This window comes from Polyodon spathula, chromosome 12 (genome assembly GCF_017654505.1).
Source record: "Polyodon spathula isolate WHYD16114869_AA chromosome 12, ASM1765450v1, whole genome shotgun sequence".
Taxonomy (NCBI): domain Eukaryota; kingdom Metazoa; phylum Chordata; class Actinopteri; order Acipenseriformes; family Polyodontidae; genus Polyodon; species Polyodon spathula.
This window is the reverse complement of record NC_054545.1, coordinates 17,148,244-17,169,894: the sequence shown is the minus strand read 5'-3', so window position 1 is coordinate 17,169,894 and position 21,651 is coordinate 17,148,244. Positions and strand designations below refer to the sequence as shown.

The 21,651-nt window shown below is 37.1% G+C and overlaps 1 protein-coding gene across 6 annotated transcripts in view; it reads right to left on the bottom strand.

Moving 5' to 3' along the window:
• Positions 1-21,651, bottom strand: part of LOC121324521 (alpha-(1,6)-fucosyltransferase-like) — a 206,753-nt gene that overhangs the window by 43,385 nt on the left and 141,717 nt on the right. For all 6 annotated transcript variants that reach the window (XM_041266514.1, XM_041266511.1, XM_041266512.1 and 3 more), the window contains 2 exons: positions 6,852-6,970; positions 5,180-5,342 (listed from right to left, as the gene is read on the bottom strand). In XM_041266514.1, the coding sequence (XP_041122448.1) occupies positions 5,180-5,342; positions 6,852-6,970 (282 nt within the window). The remainder of the gene's footprint in view (positions 1-5,179; positions 5,343-6,851; positions 6,971-21,651) is intronic.

The following is a 21,651-nucleotide window of genomic DNA, read 5'->3' as shown; positions in this document are numbered from 1 at the left end:
ATCACCAATAATTCATAACCAACAATTCATCACCAGCAGTTCATCACCAGGGACAATTCACCAGCGACAATTCATCAAGGAGGGTACATTATCATATCACAGCTGCTTAAAACAATACAGGTGCAAACGACCGGTGCAGCGTTTGTAGGTAGTTCAAAATTTCGGCGCTTCTAGTGTTAAAATAAAGGTTTGAAGAGCACATTTGTTATTTTTGTTTTGTTTTTTTGCTTGTTTGTTTGTTAGTTAGTTGGGTGGTCACGAACTAGTAAAAGTTAGTACATTATGGGTTTTATTTATGTAATTTGTAAGTGAATACGTATTGTATCTGTTACTTATGATTTATTACAGCTCTATTTGTTTTTAGCACAGCTTTAATGATACATTGTGGCCTTAATCAGTGAGTTACTGTCCGTGATGAATTGTCGCTGGTGAAAAGTTTGTGATGAATTCTCTCTGGTGATGAACTGTTGGTGATGAAAAGTGTGTGACAAATTGATGGGATACCATTTTGGACTGTGTCTCTCCTGCCACTGCATAACTGGAACCTGGCACAGCTCGTACAAGCCCTGTTTCGGACTGTGTCTCTCCTGCCACTGCATAACTGGAACCTGGCACAGCTCGTACAAGCCCTGTTTCGGACTGTGTCTCTTCTGCCACTGCATAAATGATCAATACAAGTATTAGTGATTACAATGGCAAAAAAATAAAATAAATAAGCATTTAAGGGGAGCTGAGCAATCACTTGATGTGAAATAGGTTATCTGATCATTTCTCTTTCATTGAAATTAGACGGTCAATGTGAACTTTCTATGGATTTTTAAAACTCTAAACTAGTATTAAACTTTAAACAAAGTAGAAAAGTAATCAAATTGTTGTTTTAGACTATAAAAAAACACTAGTAAATATGCACTGTAATATTTAAAATGCCTTACTATTATACAGGGACCTTAATGTGTAATAAAATGTTATTTTTAATGCAAACATTATGGAATTTTCCTGACACACTGGGCTCTATACACAAAAAGTTTAACACAAATTCAGTATTACTGACATTGTTTCTAAAGCATTTATTTTGTATTATTAGGAACACAATATAAAAGAAAATAAGTATTCTGTAAGTCACCGTGCATATGGTTTATTTTATAGATGCTGTGTATGACAAACGTATTGTTTGACAGCTCATGTGGAGGTTTATAGCCTTCAGAAAAAAATAATTCTAGCACCGAATTTATGGAACACAGTTTGACTATAGAGCCATATTACAAAGTGGATGTAACCTGAGCCAATAAAATGTCAAGTTGGAAAGCAAATTTGTACTGAACAGGCGGCAATGATGTGACCTCCCATCAATTTCGGTGCATAAAAATACACATTGAAGTTAGGGCAAAGCTTATCATTGCAACTCATTTTAATTTATTTATTTATTATTGTTATTTCTCAATCTACATAAACCAGATCATCCACCCTACAAACCTGCAATACAGAAATGAATGCCCTCTGCTCAATATTTTATAATGTCACTTTAATAAAATATTCTTATAGAATTACCGATTTATGAACTTGAAAATGTGGTTTTCCTCTTGTCATTCAATTACTTAATTTAAATATATTTAAATTACATTTAAATATGTTTATTAAACATCTATAAATACAAATTGTTTGGAAAGGCGAATATTTTATTTATTAGAAGCAGCTTTGTTATTGGCGCAGAATGTGCGCGACAAAACGTGAATTCATTTCTCTTGTTAAATGTTTTTATCTTCATGGCAACGCATGAAGCAATCCTCACGATATTCACGAGTCTTTTCCTACTTAGCAAGCAGACATAGTCATTTAAATATCCCCTCCCCTCAATGGCTATATAATCCACAATAATCTGTATTGGTACGGTTGATTTTTTTTCCTAAATCAGAGCTGCATAGCAAAGCATTTCCTGAAAAGTACGGCAAACCCGTCATGAGGAAAACTGTCATGACTTGTGCATGGAAACGCCGCCATTGTTGCCCTTCCAGTTTTTATTTTCTAATTTTAAAAACTCCTGCGATCTTTACAATGACCCGCTTTAGATTTTCTCTTTCTATTTGACATTTCAGATTGTACACTGTGTGTTTGGCACGCCACGTTTGTCCGCCAATTCGCCAAAAGATTACTGTCGTGCACATCTAAAATACGTCACGTGGCAGGGCAAAAAAAAAAGAAAAAAAAAGGCTACATAGCTGATCGCACCATACTGCTTTTAGATTATGTAAAAGAAAGCTACTAAGACTAAAGGCCAGGGATATCAGTTGGTTAAGTATTTAAGTATTTTATTCTAATGCATCCGGTCTGTCTGTCCTCCTCACCTCCTGACTGTATCAAGGGGAAAGATTTTTTTTCTTTTTGTTAACTCTGTTCCCCCTCAACTGGAGCACTGCCGCTACCTTCACTACATTCTCTATATATTATGATGTAACAACCGGACATGGCCCTCCCGTCGTTTCCTTTGGAGGTCAGCAGCTCTGCTATTAATCAATGACGGAAAAGATGACAGTGATTAATGACACCTGTTCTAAAACCACTGCGAACCCTGCTGTCAAAAAATCTCTTTCAGTGGACTGCAGTGATTATTTCACACAAACAGAGGTAGGTACATTTCCATTGCATTCCATGTTTACCTCGTAACACGCTACAGCAATGCCATTGCCCCTTAATTATCATACATTACCCATGTTTCATTGTCGTTGTTAGGTAAAGGTTCAGAACTGACATGTTAGGTTCAGAACTGACATATGATTTTGCCTAGTAATCAGTAATGAAAGGTTTGGAGTGATAGCTAGAAGACTGGATTACAGCCCTGAATTACTGATATGGTTTATCATTGCGTAGGGAATGGATCCAGGAGAAATAGGCTCAGGTTCCCAGCACTAACCACCAGGAATATTTCAGAGTGTACTGTTAAATCTAGTATACTTTTTAAATTTTTAAAAAAATTTTCCATCTCTAGCTGCTACAGTAACGGTACTAGATGGATTTCAAACAGCCTTAGCCTGTGGCAACTAAACCTTTTTCTGAGTGTATTTAATCTCATTTCTTCCTGCTAAGAAATCCAGATAACTGTTTTCAAATTACACAGCTCTAAAACTCATTGACCAAATCCTCAAATTATTATTTTGTGCAAATTAAGTTAATGGTTGCTGACATTGCTTTCCCTTTAAAGAACACAATTATCCCAGTAAATCTTACTGATTACCACCATTTCAAAAGTGGTACATTTGGTACAGTGGTACAAAATATATAAACCTAATTATATATAATATATATATATATATATATATCTATAGATATATATATAGATATATATTATATATGTAGTGTGCACCTTTTTATTTAGATCTCTCAGAGTGTAGCTCATTAAAATAGACCCAATTGTTGTATTGCAATTTGATTTTAAATCAAGTAGACAAATGTTTTGGCTTGTGCCTTCTTCAGTGTAAACTGAGCAGGTTTGTATGTGTTAAATGCCTATCAAACCACGATATTGTTTTGAGGGTTAGTTTAGCTAGTCTATTTCAAGTAATATTTTAGTGTTAGATAATAAATAAATGTATAGGTCACCTTACGTAAGTGAATTATGATTATTTATTTTTTTTAACGTTTGTTTTTGCAGGTAAAATGTAATGTGATATTAATTTATCATAATAATGTGGTTTGTTTATTTTCTTTGATTGTGTAATAATCACCTAGTACCTGAATGGTTCAATTTGTATAAAAGGCAGAGTTCATTAGATTATAGTCAGCAATCTGGAATGTCTACAGGAGGCTTGGAGTGTTTGACAAAAGTTTGATGAAGGCAGATCTTGTGTTCACCATGTAGAATGTGACGAACACATGCAATCTGCCCATCGGGCTCTATTTTTTGAACGAGGATCCATCCTAGGGGGTCTATCCTTGATTGAAGTCGCTTATGATCGGTTTGTTTTTTTATCGACTCTTTCAGCTGCTTTTGACATCCAATCGTTTTCGGTAAAACCGAAATGAAAGTTTAAACCCGAAAAAACAAACTGCATTTGTGCAGCCAAGGGAACAGGATATAGCATCATTACACACAAACAGTTTTTTTTTTAAGGTATTATACAATTAAACACAATGTAGAAAGAAGAAAAGAATGTATTAAAAGACTTTCAGCTCTGTTTTCTTGGTCGCTTGTAAGTGGCAAGTCACGCCTGAGTGGAGCTGCAGTTCAAGGTTTTCGAAATTGCAATTATTTAATCAGCATGTGACGAGATATCTGGCAGCTTTTTAATACAGTTTCTGATGAGGGAACACTTTAAAATGTCAACTAGATTTATGTCAGCAAAAAACTAAAGCTAGAATTCATGCCCGTCACCATCCACCCAAAACACATCCGCAAACTTCTTGTTTAGTATGCTGGTTTATTATAGCCTGCTACTAGAATAGGACTCTATTATTATTATTATTATTTATTATTATTATTATTATTATTATTATTATTATTATTTATTATTATTATTATTATTATTATAGTTTAGTTACTTAGCAGACGCTTTTATCCAAAGCAACTTACAGAGGCTAGGGGGTGAACTATGCATCACAACTGCTGCTGCAGAGTCACTTATAATAGGACCTCGGTTTTACATCTCATCTGAAGGAAAAGCCTTACACTTAAATTCAATCAATATGCTCATAGAAAGCGGCAACAAAGTATTCAGACAAACTAAACGAATTCCAACACATGCACAGCAAATGAAGCTACCTTAATACAAATAAACTGACCTGCTCACAGAAGCATTTCATTAAAAGCACTTGTCCGCAGTGTCCCTTTCGCTTGTTTAGGAGCTTCTCAGTGGTTTGTGACCTCAATTAACATTTTATTTCCAAACTTTTGCATCATTATTTAATTCACTTATTTATTATTGGATTGTTTTTATTAGGTCTAAGCAAAATGTAACAGACACGCCTCAAAAACTTCCAGCTTCATCTTTTCACTTCTTAGGATGCATTTTTTTTAATAAGAGACGAGCGCACGAAAAAGCCACCGACTTTGTTTCGGTTCAGTTGTATCTTTTTTCGGTATTGTTCAGTTTGGAATTTTATGCAAATGTTGGTTTCGGTTTGGGAAAATCATGACCGTTGCATCCCTAGTTGAAATGAATAAATTGATCATTTCCAATATAAGTACCTTTGCTGGTGTCCAAGATCTTGCAATAACCCAGCTGTATATTTCTGTAGATCACTTCCTTCCATCTGTGTGACTTTCTTTAATTCACTACGGACGAAATACCACAGCTCCTTCACGCCGTTGGCAATTCTGCGCCGTAAAATCTCTTGATTTTTTCCAGGACCTGCCAAAAAAGAAAGAAAAAAAAAAATGTAAACAATAAATAAACATGCAGCCACAGAAGAGTGTGTCAATGGTGGGTTAGTAATTATAATTGGAGGTGAGTGTTGCAGGGGGACAGGTTAATGGTTACACTCTGGTGTGCCAGGTGTACTTGGAGGGTGATTCTGAGAGTTCTAGAGGCCACAGGGATAGAATGACTTATTATCCAGGACATAATAACTTAAACAGAAAACAATAAAAACCTAAGCAACATCAATACAATTGTTAAGATAAGTCTTATTTCCTACTGCAGTGGGTCTGGGGCCAAGCACATAAGGAGGAGACATCTGTGATTGTTTATTGTAAATATGAGTGTTGTGATGGTAGAAATAAATAAATAGTGGGATTGTTTTTTAACTTGACGCTCTGTGCGTAGCAGCCTGCCTGCTGTGTTTATCAGCGTGTGTGTGTTTGCCAGCTGTGAGCTCCTAATCAGCAGGTGGGTGTGAGCAGCAGAGCGCCAGGAATAAAAGTGTCCCGATTATACAGATCGGGGCTGCTGTAAGTCACAGGGGTCAGAGCGCTGCTCCTGCCCAAATATTGGTCTGTCTGTGCTGCTGAAACGACTGGGTTCAGGAAATGAAGCGACTCACTAACGGAGCTCTAAAGAAGATCGAGCATATATCCGAGGTTGGAGTTGGGTGACCTGCTTGAGCAACAGGGAGTTAGTTTTGGGATAGTAGATCCCACCCAGTATAGTAGACAGGTGTGGAAGCGGGACCCCCATTTTGTTAGCAGAGTGGCACACGCCATTTTCATGGCAACTTTATTTGGATAGTTTTTTGTACAGTTTATTTTTTCTTTTTGTATGCTGGCCATATGTCCCCCGTGAGCTACCACTGTTGGTAGCGTCATGTGGAGGGAAGCTGTTTGTGTAAATAAACCTGAGCGCCTGCGGGGAGTGTCAATCCCACCCTTCTATCTGCATCTCCTGTCAGTCAAACAGCAAGCATGCATGCATGTCATCCAGAGAATCCATTGCAAGCACTCCTTACATCATGGGTAGCAAAACCCCTGTTACACCTACCCATGCCAAGTTTCTCTTTTTTTCCCCATAAATAAAAAAATAATCCTTAAATCCCAAATTTCTATATTTTAAACTTTTTTTAAAAAATGGGCAACACATTCCTGACATCTAAGCACCACAAAGCAGCAGTTTTTTGAGTAGACTAGATATAACCCTATGTTGCGTACTCCAAAACTAAAACAGCAAACCTGATCAGAATTGTTCAAGCCCCAAAAAAACGGAACCAGGTAACTGTTTGTCAAAAAATGAATAGATAATGTTTTAATAAAAAAGAGACAAAATAAGACAACTAGCATGAAAAGTATTTAAGCACATCCTATTATCACACCTTGTATCCAAAAACACAAACAAAAAACCCAATGTATTGTCCAGTGTACTCAAGGAAATGCAGCAAAGTGCTAATGGTGTTCAGACACAGTGTGTGGGTTGAGACTCTGGACTGACCGTCTCCAGCCTGCTTCCTGAAGTTCTCGATTTGCTCTTTGGCCTTAATGAGCTGCTCTTCCAGAGCCCGCACTCTTCCTGCCGAGGCAGGGCCCTGATCAATAGGCCCTTCAGGGATTCTGCAAGAGAAGAAGCATACAGATCAGAACACAATGTTCCTTTAGGTAGAATCTACAATCAACACCATATTCCCGTGTTTATTTCAAACCAAAAAAACAGTCCTCGAGAAATGCAATTGGCAAATTCAGCAGACCCCAATTTGCCCCGACTCATGAGTCTTACTATAAAATGAACTGTTAGAATGCTGCATGCCGATTGGTCCATCAGTGCTCCAAGCCGTTACAATATCCAACACAATACTGAAGATCCTTTTTTGGTATTTTATTTGTAGTAGATACAAGAAATTATCTGTAACTTTGGTCAGATCCAGTCAGATATTCCGTTTTATTTGTACTCCTTTTAGTTGGTATCAGACGTCATTTTGTGAAACTGACTAATCATTCATTTTTAACTGTGGATATTTTAATATTTTTCGACAGTATTTACATTACTACATGTGATGTCTTAACTATCTGACTCTCGCCTGTCTTCACTCTCTCTTCTCCTTTACTACTGCATACTCACTACTTACAGGGACAAAAATAAACAGAAAACAAACAAACGGGACTTAAATGCTTAAATGAGCACAAGCTATTTTTTGACATTGGTGCTAAAAGAAACATTAAATAACTTTTAAACAGCAAAACTGTAAATAGTTATGATAGCTCCCGACAGAGACATTGGTACATGTTCTAAAACACTAATTTTCACGTCAACGGGGGATTTTCAAAAGAAAACATTTCATGTTAAGCTAGTCTTTGTCTATTTCTACTACCATTACTTATACTGTGTACTGTTTTGCATACTAACTCTGAAATAGTTACACTGGAAAATAATGTAACTAATGATGCAGTATGTAAAAACACAGATGTTATGGTTGAAAACGCAGATTTTGTGATGGTATGCTTTTTACAAATGCACATTTTTTATTTTATTTTTTTTATTTAGTGGTCGGCCATTATTTTATAATATTAATATATTTTCGGTGACTCGGGAGGAGTGAAGACAAACACACGCTGTCCTCCAAAGCCTGTGCCGTCAGCCACCCACTTCTTTACACCCTGCAGACTCACTATGCAGCCACCCAGAACTACAGCGTCGGAGGACAACGCGGCCCTGGGCAGCTTACAGGCAAGCCCACAGGCGCCCGGCCAGACAACAGCGGTCGCTCATACCCTGGCTAACCTAGCCCTCCCTACTGCCAATTGAGCGCCACCCCCTGGGAGCTCCCGTCCACGGTCGGCAGTGGAATAGCCTGGACTCAAACCAGCAACGCCCAGGCTATAGGAATATCTATGGGGGGGGAGAAGGTGAGCTCAATGCAAATTCAGTGAGTCAGACCTAAGGGGAGCAGAGAAGCTCTGCGCTTAATGCAAAAAAAAAAAAATGTGATTCCAAATTTAATAAAAAATAAAAGCTTTCGTTTACACAAAAACAATGAACAGGCTTGACTATCGATAGTTGTCAAACGATACGATGCATCGACACATCGATGTATCACCTCAGCCTTAGTTTTACTTGAATATTATTTTTAGTTCATAGGGACTACTTTCTGTCATGGAAGGTTATACCTCAAAATGTTAATAAATCTTTAGAAACTATATAGATTTCTCTGATGTGGGCTTAAGCATTTGGAACCATGACTTCTACATTTAAAACATTTTTTATCTACAAGACTCTTCAGAACTCAACATCTTTAAACGTATTGCAAGCTTATTGTAATGAATCCCAGTGCTTTTATATATAAGCTCATCATCTTTTCAACCACATATCTAATGATCCACACAGGGATATCTGTTTACTTGAAGTACCACATTCATAGCCCACTGTCACTCCTGGAACAATCCACCAACAATACGTTATATTGGAGAGGGTACTGACATTGTTCATAGCCATTCTTCTCAAACATGTTGCAACTGCCTTCAAAGTGACTATTTTCTTACAGATAATCAGTATTTAAATCTGTTTATCTCTGTAGTGAATAAACAGGAAATATGTGAATAACAAAGCTATCGGGACCTCTGTACTGTGCAATATTGGCTCCCAAGTCACTGTGTTGCCATTGCTGGTAATTATGTGGTCTGTTAATGGTTCTGTTACAGAATCATCTGGGTAATATAATGGGATCCCAATGACAAGCATTAAACTATTAATATGCTGGGGAATTATTTAACTAACACAATGCAGTAATGACTCAGAAAGACATAAATAGGGCAATAGTAGAGTGCATAGCTCAAGAGAATAGCTTGCTTTACACATTGGAAAGTTAAAATGATCCATAATTAAGTCATTTTTATTTTAATCTTGTTAAAAAAAAAAAAAGTTTTAAACAATGCACTGTCATACTTTTAATTATCTCGTCTGTTCCCTTGTTACTTGGAATTTCAGCTATTTTAAGTCCGAGGCTGTTTGAGGCTGTGAAAAATGGGAGTGGGGAGTTATTACAGCATCTTGACATCTAAAGAGCTATGCTTCCTTTTTTGTAGCAGTGTTTGTGCACGTGTTTAGGTTCGAGGTTCTGTTCATTTGGCTGTTCTAAGGGTTCACACACGTACGGGAGAACTATCTGTTGCCATGAAGATGGAATTTGAAAACCTTCTTTCTCTAGTTTTAAAGATCGTATTTCAGAATTGCTTCAAACCTTCTGCCCATTCTTCTCCTTCAGTCCACACTAATACATAGAGATGTCGTATTTATCATGTCCGTTGATCTATGTGTGCTGCTGATAGAATTTGTCAGATGTTTTGTCTCCTTCAAAAAAGAGTTAATTAAAGACTGGAGTTAAGGCTTTGAAAATATGGCCCAATAAAAGTTTCATGCAGTGCGATGGGATGATTTTGTTTGACGGTTTCTAAAGATTGTACTGCTAAAAATGCTTGCATATGAAATTGGAAGCACTTAACCCACACATTGTTTGACATGATTATGTTTACTTGATTTACATTTTTATAAACCATTTCATAAGAACACTCTACAGATATCTACTGAAAATGTCTGCCGTTTTTTTATATACTTTCCCATAGATTTGGACTCCCTTTGCACATGACACCTTAATTTATGAAAACGGCCTTCCTGACAATATGCTGCATGTCATTTTCAGAAAACAGATCTGATAGCTTGGTTGGCAGGTGCTTCCATGTCCCAAGACTGCCCAGATTACTGATGTCTCACAAGGATCTCAAAAGGAGGAATGTACTGTATCCCTCTTGAACAACTTAAACACCTTACAGCCTCGTCGAGTGGCCCTGCACCCTACTGACAGGGTAACAGCACCCAGCACCCTACAGGGTAACAGCACACTCATCTTTTGTCCAACCTCTTGTAGTGTTCATTATGCACTAATAAAACTGCTTTATTTCCCTTCAGTGTACTAACTAATAGACCCTAGTCAACCTCATTGTTTCCAGAATCTTAAGTTCCCTATTCAATTCAATTAAACTACAATCTTCCGTGCTGCTGCCAAGCTGCCTGTAAGTGACTGAATTGAGGTGACTTTGTGGATCAAGTTCCACCTGCATATTTCACCGGGCACATTTCTGTGATCAAGACTAAACTACTACAGAATGCACACTTTACAGATCAAGTTACTAAACAGTGATTTATGTTTTTTCTATCATGATACTGAGATCCTTATTGATGAAATCAAACAGTATATTTTTGAGAATGGACTAGACTAAATACACTAGACCAGAGAGTTGAAGATCTGAAGATTTTTTCATGTTTCTATATATATATATATATATATATATATATATATATATATATATATATATATATATATATATATATATATATATATATAAAGAGTGAAGGATTGATTAGAAAAAAACTAAATGTGAAAGCAGAACATAAACTAACTGGATGATAAACAAAGTAAATAATATAAGGTGCTTGAGATGAAAACTAAAGCTGGGTTAATTAATAAACTGGGAAATGATAACTGTTAAACAAGGGAGATTAAAAAGTAATTCAATCTGGTTTAAAATAAATATGTCTTAATTAGTCAGGACCAACTCCAGGTTCATTCAATTAACTAATCAGTTATGTTTAAAAGGGTGCGAGTGTGTGTGGTTGTGTGAGTGATAGTAGGAGCTTGGTTGAGAGAGTTGGAGAGCAAGTGTGTTATTGTGAGTATTGTGAAACTGGAAAACGAACTATTGGAAAAGGTATCTGGATTATGATTTGGATTGTGATTTGGTTTGGTGATGAGGTAACAGGCTTAGCCTGCCTCGATATTAGTTAGGAACATCACCTGTTTAGATAGGGCCCGAGATCGGGTTAGGTTTTGTTTTTTTATTTTCTTTTCATTGTAAATAATAAACACACACTATGGCGTTTCCTGGCATCCTGTATTTAAAGTGTTTATTTGGAGAAGAAAAACGTGTGAACAAAGGGCAATCCGTCACTATATATATATATATATATATTTAGTGTAACCCCGAAGACTGGCCTACTTCAGAGAGCCAGGACGTGAACCTGCGCTGTGTGACTCGCCCTGCGCACCACGCGGATGCGCTTCTACCAGGTGAGCCACACAGGGACCCCTTGAGTTGATATGTTTAACTAGCTGGAAAACAAAAGTGTAATATCTACCATATCACAAACATCTCAAAAAATTAGTTGGTATCCTGTCAAATCACCTATTAAAGAGAAACACTCTTTTATACAGAACTGTTATTAATTTCAGAAAGCATTTATGCATTGCTTTCCTTTGCATGATATCTTTGTATTAATCTTTTATACATTTATTTTATATGAATGATTATCAACATGGTAATGTTTGCTACCAAATATATTTCATGCAGTGTTTATCCCAGCTCAAGTATATGTAGTTTAGTCTGGATATATGATTCCCAAAACATCAGGCTTATTTTTTTTGGAGCTCTATACTTTCGGATGAATAAAATAATTGAATAGAACAATGAATCTTAATAAATGTATGGTAAAAGAGAGAAGCAAAGAGAGGCGAAAAATCAAGTCAGTAAATACCAAATTAAAGCCATCAGTAACATAAGAAGAAAGTGTATCACTATGCTCTTTATCCACTGCAAGACAGACAAACAAGCCACCACATACCCCAGGTCCCGATGCTCCCACTGTTAAAGAATGCCATTTTCAAGTCTCATCGTAATAGAGTAAGTATTAGGTGTTCTATCGATGTATTTAAAAATGTAAGAACATCAGGCAAATGGCCTCCATACACTACTCTGAATCTGATAGATCAAGCAGTACTTTCAAAGTTTTCACTCTAGTCTTTAATTAACAGGGACTTCATATTGTATTATCTAGTTGTTTGGTTCTTGCTTTGTCATATTAGCAGGTGCTTTTATCCATGCAAAAATATGAGTTAACACTTTGAAAATATAGCCCATTATGTATTGTACGAAGTAGGTCCTGAGCAAGTTTTGTGACCATTGGATTAGAAGTTTTCTAGATATGTACACAACTTTAAACTGATCTCTTTAATCAGTTTAAATGTTTTGGGCATAAGGTCCTTTAATCAACTACAGTCTGCAATCGGTTTCATCTGCTATGTTTTACAATGTCTGTCAATAATTTCCTGGTACCAATATTACTTTAATAGGAGATACATTGTGGGATGTTTCATATTGCCCTATTCTATTACTATTCTATGGTGCTAGCCCCACACACTCTAGCTATATGAATGTAGAGAAGCTGTGGCTGGCAGAGTTGACAGGTTACAATGTCACATGATTTGAATGGAAGACTGTTCAGTCCTGGCACTTAAGATTCTGTCAGGAACTAAAAAGTCAGAAGTTGACAGTCCAGTTTGTTTTCTTGCCCCAAAGTTGTACAGCCTTACCCCCACTGCAAACCTGTTTGCTGCACAGTAGTATCTCATTATATTTTTTAATTGTTTTATTTTTGTCTAAAGGAACTGCTAGTAATTTGAGAACAGAGAGCAATCTATTTTTAACAAAAACATTCTGCTTTAACACTCCACTTTTGCACTTAAACCTGTATTACAAGTATGATGTAGCGTTTTAAAAAAAGACTGTACCATGAAAGACCTAGCTGACATATTTAATAACCTCTAACTTGTGACCCGAAAAAATAAACGAGAGTTGCAGTGAGTATGAGAGACTTTGTTTCAAACCTGAAATTACACATGATCCTTCTTAACTGAAAAAACATGGCATGCTTGTCACAATAAATTGGTATGCAGATTAATCACGCAACACGGAATCGGTCAAGGACAGTACATAACGGGGCTGAGATAAAATGATTTGATGTTTTTGAACATGAGGGCAATTGTGTCTCATGTGATTTATTGGTTGCGTCAACAAACGGTGAACTCTCCTGAGGTAGAAGGCCTCAATTTCCACTCCATCAGCGGGCTCATGAAGCACAGCCAAGCCGGACACACAGGCAGCCGGCCTGGGCTGATGGATATACAGGAGGTTAGGGCTGATGCAGCAGAGACGTGACCTTCTCCTTTTGATCATAAATGAGAATTCAACGCTCCATGTAGAGAGAAGGGTACTGGCAAACAGAGGGAGCACTGGCAATTAGGAAAAAAATCGATTGAACAAAATTGGGATGTCACCACTGGAAGGCTTAATTAGCTGATCCGCAAAAGTGGTCATCTGGCTGAAGCAGGTTTTTAATGTGATGCTGTAATGCTGTTTTTTCCACTTTATCCTTCTTTCGTTAACCCTTTGAGTGATTTTATTGGCTTACATTTTGAAGCATAAAGGTACAGCAGCAATGCTTAAGACCCCTACAGCATTAGCTTGACGATCCAGAGAAATGAAGGGACCCAGGTATACCAGGAGAACATGCCCCACAACAGGGTGATGCCAAATCGTATCAGGTAGACAGGTCCTAATAAAGTGGCCAAGAATGTATTTATTTATTCATCTATTAACATTCAGTTGTATTTGCATAGTACTGTGTGCTGCAGTCCAGCTTGAATTCCAGAACACAGAAAGACTAAGCCCATTGTAAGCACCTGATTTTCACTTTGGGACCAACTCTTAAAATCAGGAAGAGATGAGGGAGCTGGGAGCCAGTTTAACAGCTTTTCAGGGAATAAATAAATCCATTTGCTCTAGTTCTAGTGACCCAGTTCTTCGCTTAAACTTCCAGAACTCGAGAGTTCACAGGATGAGGCGTGTTAAGACCAGATGGAAGGCAGTGGTGCAGTCGGGCCAGAAGTGCCAGAACATGCCGGAACACCTTCTATAGGCAGCTCAGATTTCATCGTTCCGCCACACAGACACAAAGTATTACTAGAAGCTTAGTATACAAAAACTGTTGCTTAATATTTTAGTGCTGTTCTTTTAGCTTCAGATTTAGGACAACACCACTGATGGAAGGAGAATGAAGTGGGCCGGAATCCTTAGAGTGCTGTAAAGATGTCAGCTTTTCCAGTACATTTAAAGAACATTTTGAAGATGGGCTCAGACTTCTAACCAGTGCTGTATATTTCGCCCCATGTCCATAATTTATTTATTATGTTTAGCATTTCTAAAAATAAAAGTCAGATGTGGCTAAAAAATATTAGATACATTTCAGAGATGTTATGTTTATACATAATAATATCCAAGATGTATTTTAATGAAATATTGGTAATTATTGTTTTTATGATTGTACGTAACATTGTTCCTATGGATTCTCATTATATTCTGGTCAGGACATTTTAATGTGACATTAACAGGAGTGATATTAAGTGAGTTTGACTGTGTTCAAATCCTAACATAACAAGAATATAAAACCACAGCAATTCAAGTTAAAACTACTCCATTCATTAACTATACCAGGAATTGAAATAAGACTTCTATTGCATAGCATATTGATCCATTCCCAGTTTTATTCATAATGTAAACCAGGAATGGAGCGAACTGCTATGCTAAGAGTCTTTTTGCCATCCCTGTATACCAGGAAAACACCTGGGCAAATCACATCCAATCCACTTGACAGGTCCTACTAGAGTCATGGCTGTAAATGCAAAATCAGTAACACTAAATGATGCACATGTAAAAATATGACATTAAGACAGATGCCTCCACATACCCAGAGATTCTGATACTAACCAAGTCTCATCCAAACTAAGTATGCGGGTCTTTACATAAACATCTAAGTGGGATCTACAGACAGCTTCAATATACCAGTTTCTGATACCACTCTCCCCTCTCTCTCTCTCTCTCTCTTATATATATATATATATATATATATATATATATATATATATATATATATACACACACACACACACAACTCACTTGTTAGACACATTCCTACACAAATACATGCACAAGTCCGGACAGAAATATTGTTAAAAAATAGGAACATGCATTAATGCGTGTTAGTCCAGTTTTAATATATCTTTATCCAGTAACAGTTTATAAGCTTTAACATCAAAGAACTAAAAGTGAGAAAAATATGTTTCATTTGGGGATTAAATGCGAATTACATCTGTTCAATGAATCCAGAGAAGCAGATCCATTACTTACATAGAGACGCATGTACATCCACTTCAAACACATTCATAAACACTGAGGTGAAAGTATAAGGAACTAACATCGACAATGACCTCACTTGACTGACAGTTAATGCTTCCAAAACAGGAAATGCAGCCTACTGACTTGCTGCAGGATACACAGTAATATCACAAGTTAAATGTTTTATGTGTTAAGTGTGTACTAACACAAAGAAACATTATCCTTTATCATTTTGCTAATGTTTCCCTGTTTTCCAATGAAGGCAATCTCTCCAGCCAGAACACTACAGATTCACTTCCTATCCAGCAGGTACCCCCACTCAGTATAGGACTTTACCGGCTGTTTTCACAGACCCCGATTAGCACGAATCACGTACTACCTTCTGTTAGTAGTAATCGCGGTGTGTTAAAACAGTTGTAGGTAGGTTTGTAATACCAGCTGTACAGGAAGTGTATTTATAATGTGGTGGCAGGATATATTGAGAGGAGACTGTTACTATAAGGAAACTAGTGCCACAGTTCCATCTGCCCCATGAAAGCAGTCTTTAAAACTCCATCACATTCCAATATCAAACTGAGACAGCAGCCGGTTCCACCTGCAATCAACAATCCAATCTGAAACCAGGCATTACACAAGATCACCTGTCTTGTATCACGCTCAATCTCCAGTATCTTCATGGCTGTATAATATACACACAGCATTCATGCGTAGCCTACATATTTCAGGTCAGAACTGAGGTGCTCTCTCTCTTTGAGTTGCAATGACCTGCTTGACTGGAACTTGTGCAGTTGTCCTTTACCTATTTTCACACCAGGCTAAACTCCTTAGTTGTAACAACTTATTAACAAGAGGGGCTAGCGCATTGCCACATATTGTACACTATATACAGTATTGCACAGACACACACAAATAAACATTATAACACACAAATACCCACAGTAATCAGTAACTATGGAGAGTAACAGAGCATTGCTGAGGTAAAACATTCCATAAACTAGATATGCAAACAAACGAGTACCAAAGTCCATTTAGAACAAAGGGCGGTGCAAGTAGATCTTTAAAAAAGGTGCTCTGAACTTTGCTATCAAAAGACAGGAAAGATGTTGCACAGAGTTTTTTAATCCAACATAGCAACTCTGAAGTAGTTAAAATAACACAGCTACTTTTACATATATATATTAGAAACACACACACGTGTGTGTGTATATTGTAAAAGATTCTTGCACTCTCACGGTTCGTTGCCCCTTTAAGAACAGACCCAGGAAACCAGAAATTGATTTTTATGGCGCTTCCGCACACTTTTAATAAACACAAATCAAATAAACAAACACAAACAAAACCTAACTCCGTTTTGGAGCTCTGACTAAACACCAACAGGTCCCTGACTAACACACAGGACGGCTAAGCCGTTTACCTGTCCAAAACACAAACGCCGCACTTTACTCTCGACTGCTCGGAAACAGAGCACACCTTCTGCTTCCCACCTCTCAGCAGCCCTGAGCAGTTTAGCTGCCTCTCTTAAATACCCTGGACCTGGCTCTAATTTACAATTAACACCAGGTGCAGGGGATTACTAAACAATACAACAATTACACAATACACCCGTGCGCATTCTCACATGTTTTTAGCAGGGAGGATTTTAACCCCCTCCCTGCTGTATTACTATATATATATATATATATATATATATATATATATATATATATATATATATATATATATATATGTGTGTGTGTGTGTGTGTGTGTGTGTGTGTGTGTGTGTATATATATATACAGTACTGTGCAAAAGTTTTAGGCAGGTGTGAAAAAAATGCTGTAAAGTAAGAATGCTTTCAAAAATAGACATGTTAATAGATGATATTTATCAACTAACAAATGCAAAGTGAATGAACAGAAAAATCTAAATCAAATCCATATTTGGTGAGACCACCCTTTGCCTTCAAAACAGCGTCAAATCTTCTAGGTACACTTGCACAAAGTCAGGGATTTTATAGGCATATAGTCAGGTGTATGATTAAACAATTATACCAAACAGGTGCTAATGATCATCAATTCGATATGTAGGTTGAAACACAATCATTAACTGAAACAGCTGTGTAGGAGCAATAAAACTGGGTGAGGAACAGCCAAATTCAGCTAACAAGGTGAGGTTGCTGAAGACAGTTTACTGTCAAAAGTCATACACCATGGCAAGACTGAGCACAGCAACAAGCAAGGTCTCTCCCAGGCAGAAATCTCAAGGCAGACAGGAGTTTCCAGATGTGCTGCCCAAGCTCTTTTTAAGAAGCACAAAGGAACGGGCAACGTTGAGGACCGTAGACGCTGCGGTCAGCTAAGGAAACTTACTGCAGCAGATGAAAGACACATCATGCTTACTTCTCTTCGCAATCGGAAGATGTCCAGCAGTGCCATCAGCTCAGAATTGGCAGAAAACAGTGGCACCCTGGTACAACCATCTAGTGTCTGGAGAAGTCTGGTCAGAAGTGGCCTTCATGGAAGACTTGCGGCCAAAAAGCCATACCTCCGATGTGGAAACAAGGCCAAGCGACTCAACTATGCACGAAAACACAGGAACTGGGGTGCAGAAAAATGGCAGCAGTGGCAGTGCTCTGGACTGATGAGTCAAAATTTGGCTGCAGCAGAAGGCAGTGTGTTTGCCAAAGGGCTGGAGAGCGGTACACGAATGAGTGTCTGCAGGCAACAGTGAAGCATGGTGGAGGTTCCTTGCAAGTTTGGGGCTGCATTTCTGCAAATGGAGTTGGGGATTTGGTCAGCATTAATGGTCTCCTCAATGCTGAGAGGTACAGGAAGATACTTATCCATCATGCAATACCATCAGGGAGGCATCTGATTGGCCCCAAATTTATTCTGCAGCATGACAACAACCCCAAACATACAGCGAAAGTCATTAAGAACTATATTCAGCGCAAAGAAGAACAAGGAGTCCTGGAAGTTAAGGCATGGCCCCCACAGAGCCCTGATCTCAACATAATCGAGTCTGTCTGGGATTACACGAAGAGAGAGAAGCAACTGAGGCTGCCTAAATCCACAGAAGAACTGTGGTTAGTTCTCCAAGATATTTGGGCCAACCTACCTGCCAAGTTCCTTCAAAAAGTGTGTGCAAGTGTACCTAGATGAATTGATGCTGTTTTGAAGGCAAAGGGTGGTGACTGCAAATATTTATTTGATGTAGATTGTTCTTCTATTCCCTAACTTTGCATTTTGTTAATTGATAAATATAAACTATTAACATCTGTATTTTTCGAAAACATTCTTACTTCACAGCATTTTTTCACACCTGCCTAAAACTTTTGCACAGTACTGTGTGTGTGTGTGTGTGTGTGTGTGTGTGTGTATATGTGTGTGTTGTGTGTGTATGTGTGTGGGTAATATATATATATATATTATAATATATATTGTATATATATATATATATATATATATATGTATATATATATATATATATATATATATATAGATATATATATATATATATATATATATATATATATATATATATATATATATATATATATATATATACACACAGTGCGTACAGAAAGTCTACACCCCCTTTCAAAATTTTCACCTTTTGTTGCCTTATAGCTTGGAATTAAAATGCATTAAAATAATTAGTTTTTTTTTTCATTTATCTACACATCCTACCCCACAACTTCCAAGTGAAAAAAATGTTCTAGAAATTTGTATCTTAAACCGATGCACCATATTATTCGATGTGAAAAACTTACTTTCTAATCACCCTCTATATCTATATATAACCAGTAATACTGGCGACAATCAGAGGAAGTCATGATTACATAGAATACAGATCTCAACAGTGAGTGAAGTAATCACACTGGTCCACAAATCTGAATAGCCTATTATTTTAAAGGATGTCAAGCAGAAGTAGGGGCTGATTGGTAAACACTATTACCCGTAGTAACTGGGTGACAGCTTGAGACCTTGGGGATCTATTCAAACAGGATTGTGCTCTATGTACCTTTGATGAGTATTAAAATCACAAGCACCAAAATAAAACACAACATAAACGTAGCACATTGCCAAAATACTGAACTAAAACTAGCCTGAAGGATACAAAATACAAAATGTTATTTCCAACTCTAATAATAACAGCAGTTTAAATCAAGGTTCTGAACTACACCCATATCTATAGAAACATACAACAACACCAATCTATAACGCCTTTCACTGAGGTACTGCCAACTTATATTGAGGTACAGCTCCCTTATACTGAGGTACAGTCCCTTATATTGAGGTACAGCACCCTTATACTGAGGTACAGCACCCTTATACTGAGGTACAGCACCCTTATACTGAGGTACAGCACCCTTATACTGAGGTACAGTCCCTTATACTGAGGTACAGCACTCGTAGGGAGAAATTGATAATTAATTCTCAAAGTTAATGTTAAAAACTGTTTTTTTTTTTTTTAAATGTATGTCCCTAAGTCAACAACACAGATGCTGATCTGCATCAAATGTATGTCTACACAACTTCTGTGGTTTCACCTCAGAAGTTCTGTTTGAGTGTTTTGAATTCAAGAGGAAATTCCACATATTGTATACAATGAATTTCACATGTGACGGCTAATGTAACTGTCTGTTTTATTACTTCCTAGTATAGTTTGGTGTTTTGGCAATTTTTATAATTAATAATACCAATAACATCTACTTGAAAAAAAAATACCACATATAATTAAAATAATCTATTTTTTAGTTCATCTCCAATCAAATAAAAAGCATTGCCTCTTTCTGTTCCCTCGTTTGGAAGTGCTTGTTGTACTAAATCCATTAAAATTGAGTCAAGGATCCACATCGCTGGTTGTGTGATTGTTTTTGCAGTGGTCTGTTTCATAATACATTAGAAACCTTGTAAATGTATAAAACACTTTTTTTTAAATCTTACAGTGTTGTATATTCTTTTTTTAAAGAAATGGACAGCAGTGTTCTGAAACAGAAATCTGTAATAGTTTACTACACTTATATCAAAACTATAATCCTATGTGGTTAGAAAATGTTTTTTTTTTTATGTGGCACAGCCAGAGAGGTAGCATTCTACACTGCTTGGCAACAAACAAGGTTAATAACTGCATTTTATTAATTAAAAACAAACAAACAAATAAACAAAGCAAAAAGCATAGGAAATATATTTTGGCATTAGAAGTATCGACGCAGCACTGTGCCGTTTTGTTCACTACAGTAGATAATGCTAACAGGGTTTGTCACCATGGTTACATTGTAAAGTGTGAAAGACTCAATAGCTGAGTAAGCAGCTAAGAAGGAGTTATGAGATTTATATTAAGACATGTCTGCAAAACACATCAATACCACTGCGATGCTCTTTCTTTTAGATGTGTATTTGTTTTTCTTGAAAGCTTGTTTTAAACATTTGCTCAATTATATTGTATTATACTAGGCTTTCTCCTCAAATTAAAATGTCTAATTATGTTCCCTCACCGCATGTCCTCCGATCCTCCAACCATACCAATTGCCTCTTTACACCCAGAAGCAATAGAGTGGATGATGGCAAGCTAACTTCCCCTGGAAGACAAAGGCCAGCCCAGCAGGTCTGGCTGAGCTCACCAGGCACCTGGCCAGTAGGGTAGAGGAGAAACAGTCCCTGGCGGTTTTGCCTCCCTAACCTGCAGTGAAGTCAAATCTTTTGTTTTAATAAATCATACGCGCTGCGTAACTACGCCTCTGAAACAAAAATAGTTCTATGTTGCAACAAAGCTGGAAACTATATAGATTGTTTGAAAAAAAGAAGTAACATAGGCATATATCTGTCATAAATACAGGTTGTCAAAATACACTCTGTTTTTTGGCTTGTTCAGCAACCATGTGGCAAATTAAAATTGATTAAAGAAAAAAAAAACTTTTCATGTCGGGTTGATTTGGAATAAAAACTCAGGTTTGGCATTCTTGCATGCTGGGTTAAGAATTGGTGCACTTTGAAACAATTCATGTCAGAATGTTTTTGAATAAAAGTTCAACTTCAATTCAGGATTTTTGCTTTTTGTACTGCGTTGTAATTCTTTAACAAAAAGGATAAAGCAAAGGCAGAATACTGCATACATGAGATGAACAGGTACATGTAATTCTACTTGTATTCACAATCTCATCTCATTAACTTATTATCGTTCATTTTGGTTGTCCTTTTGCTATAATGAATCCTTCCATATAACTAACAAAAGGCTTGGACCCAAACAGGTTC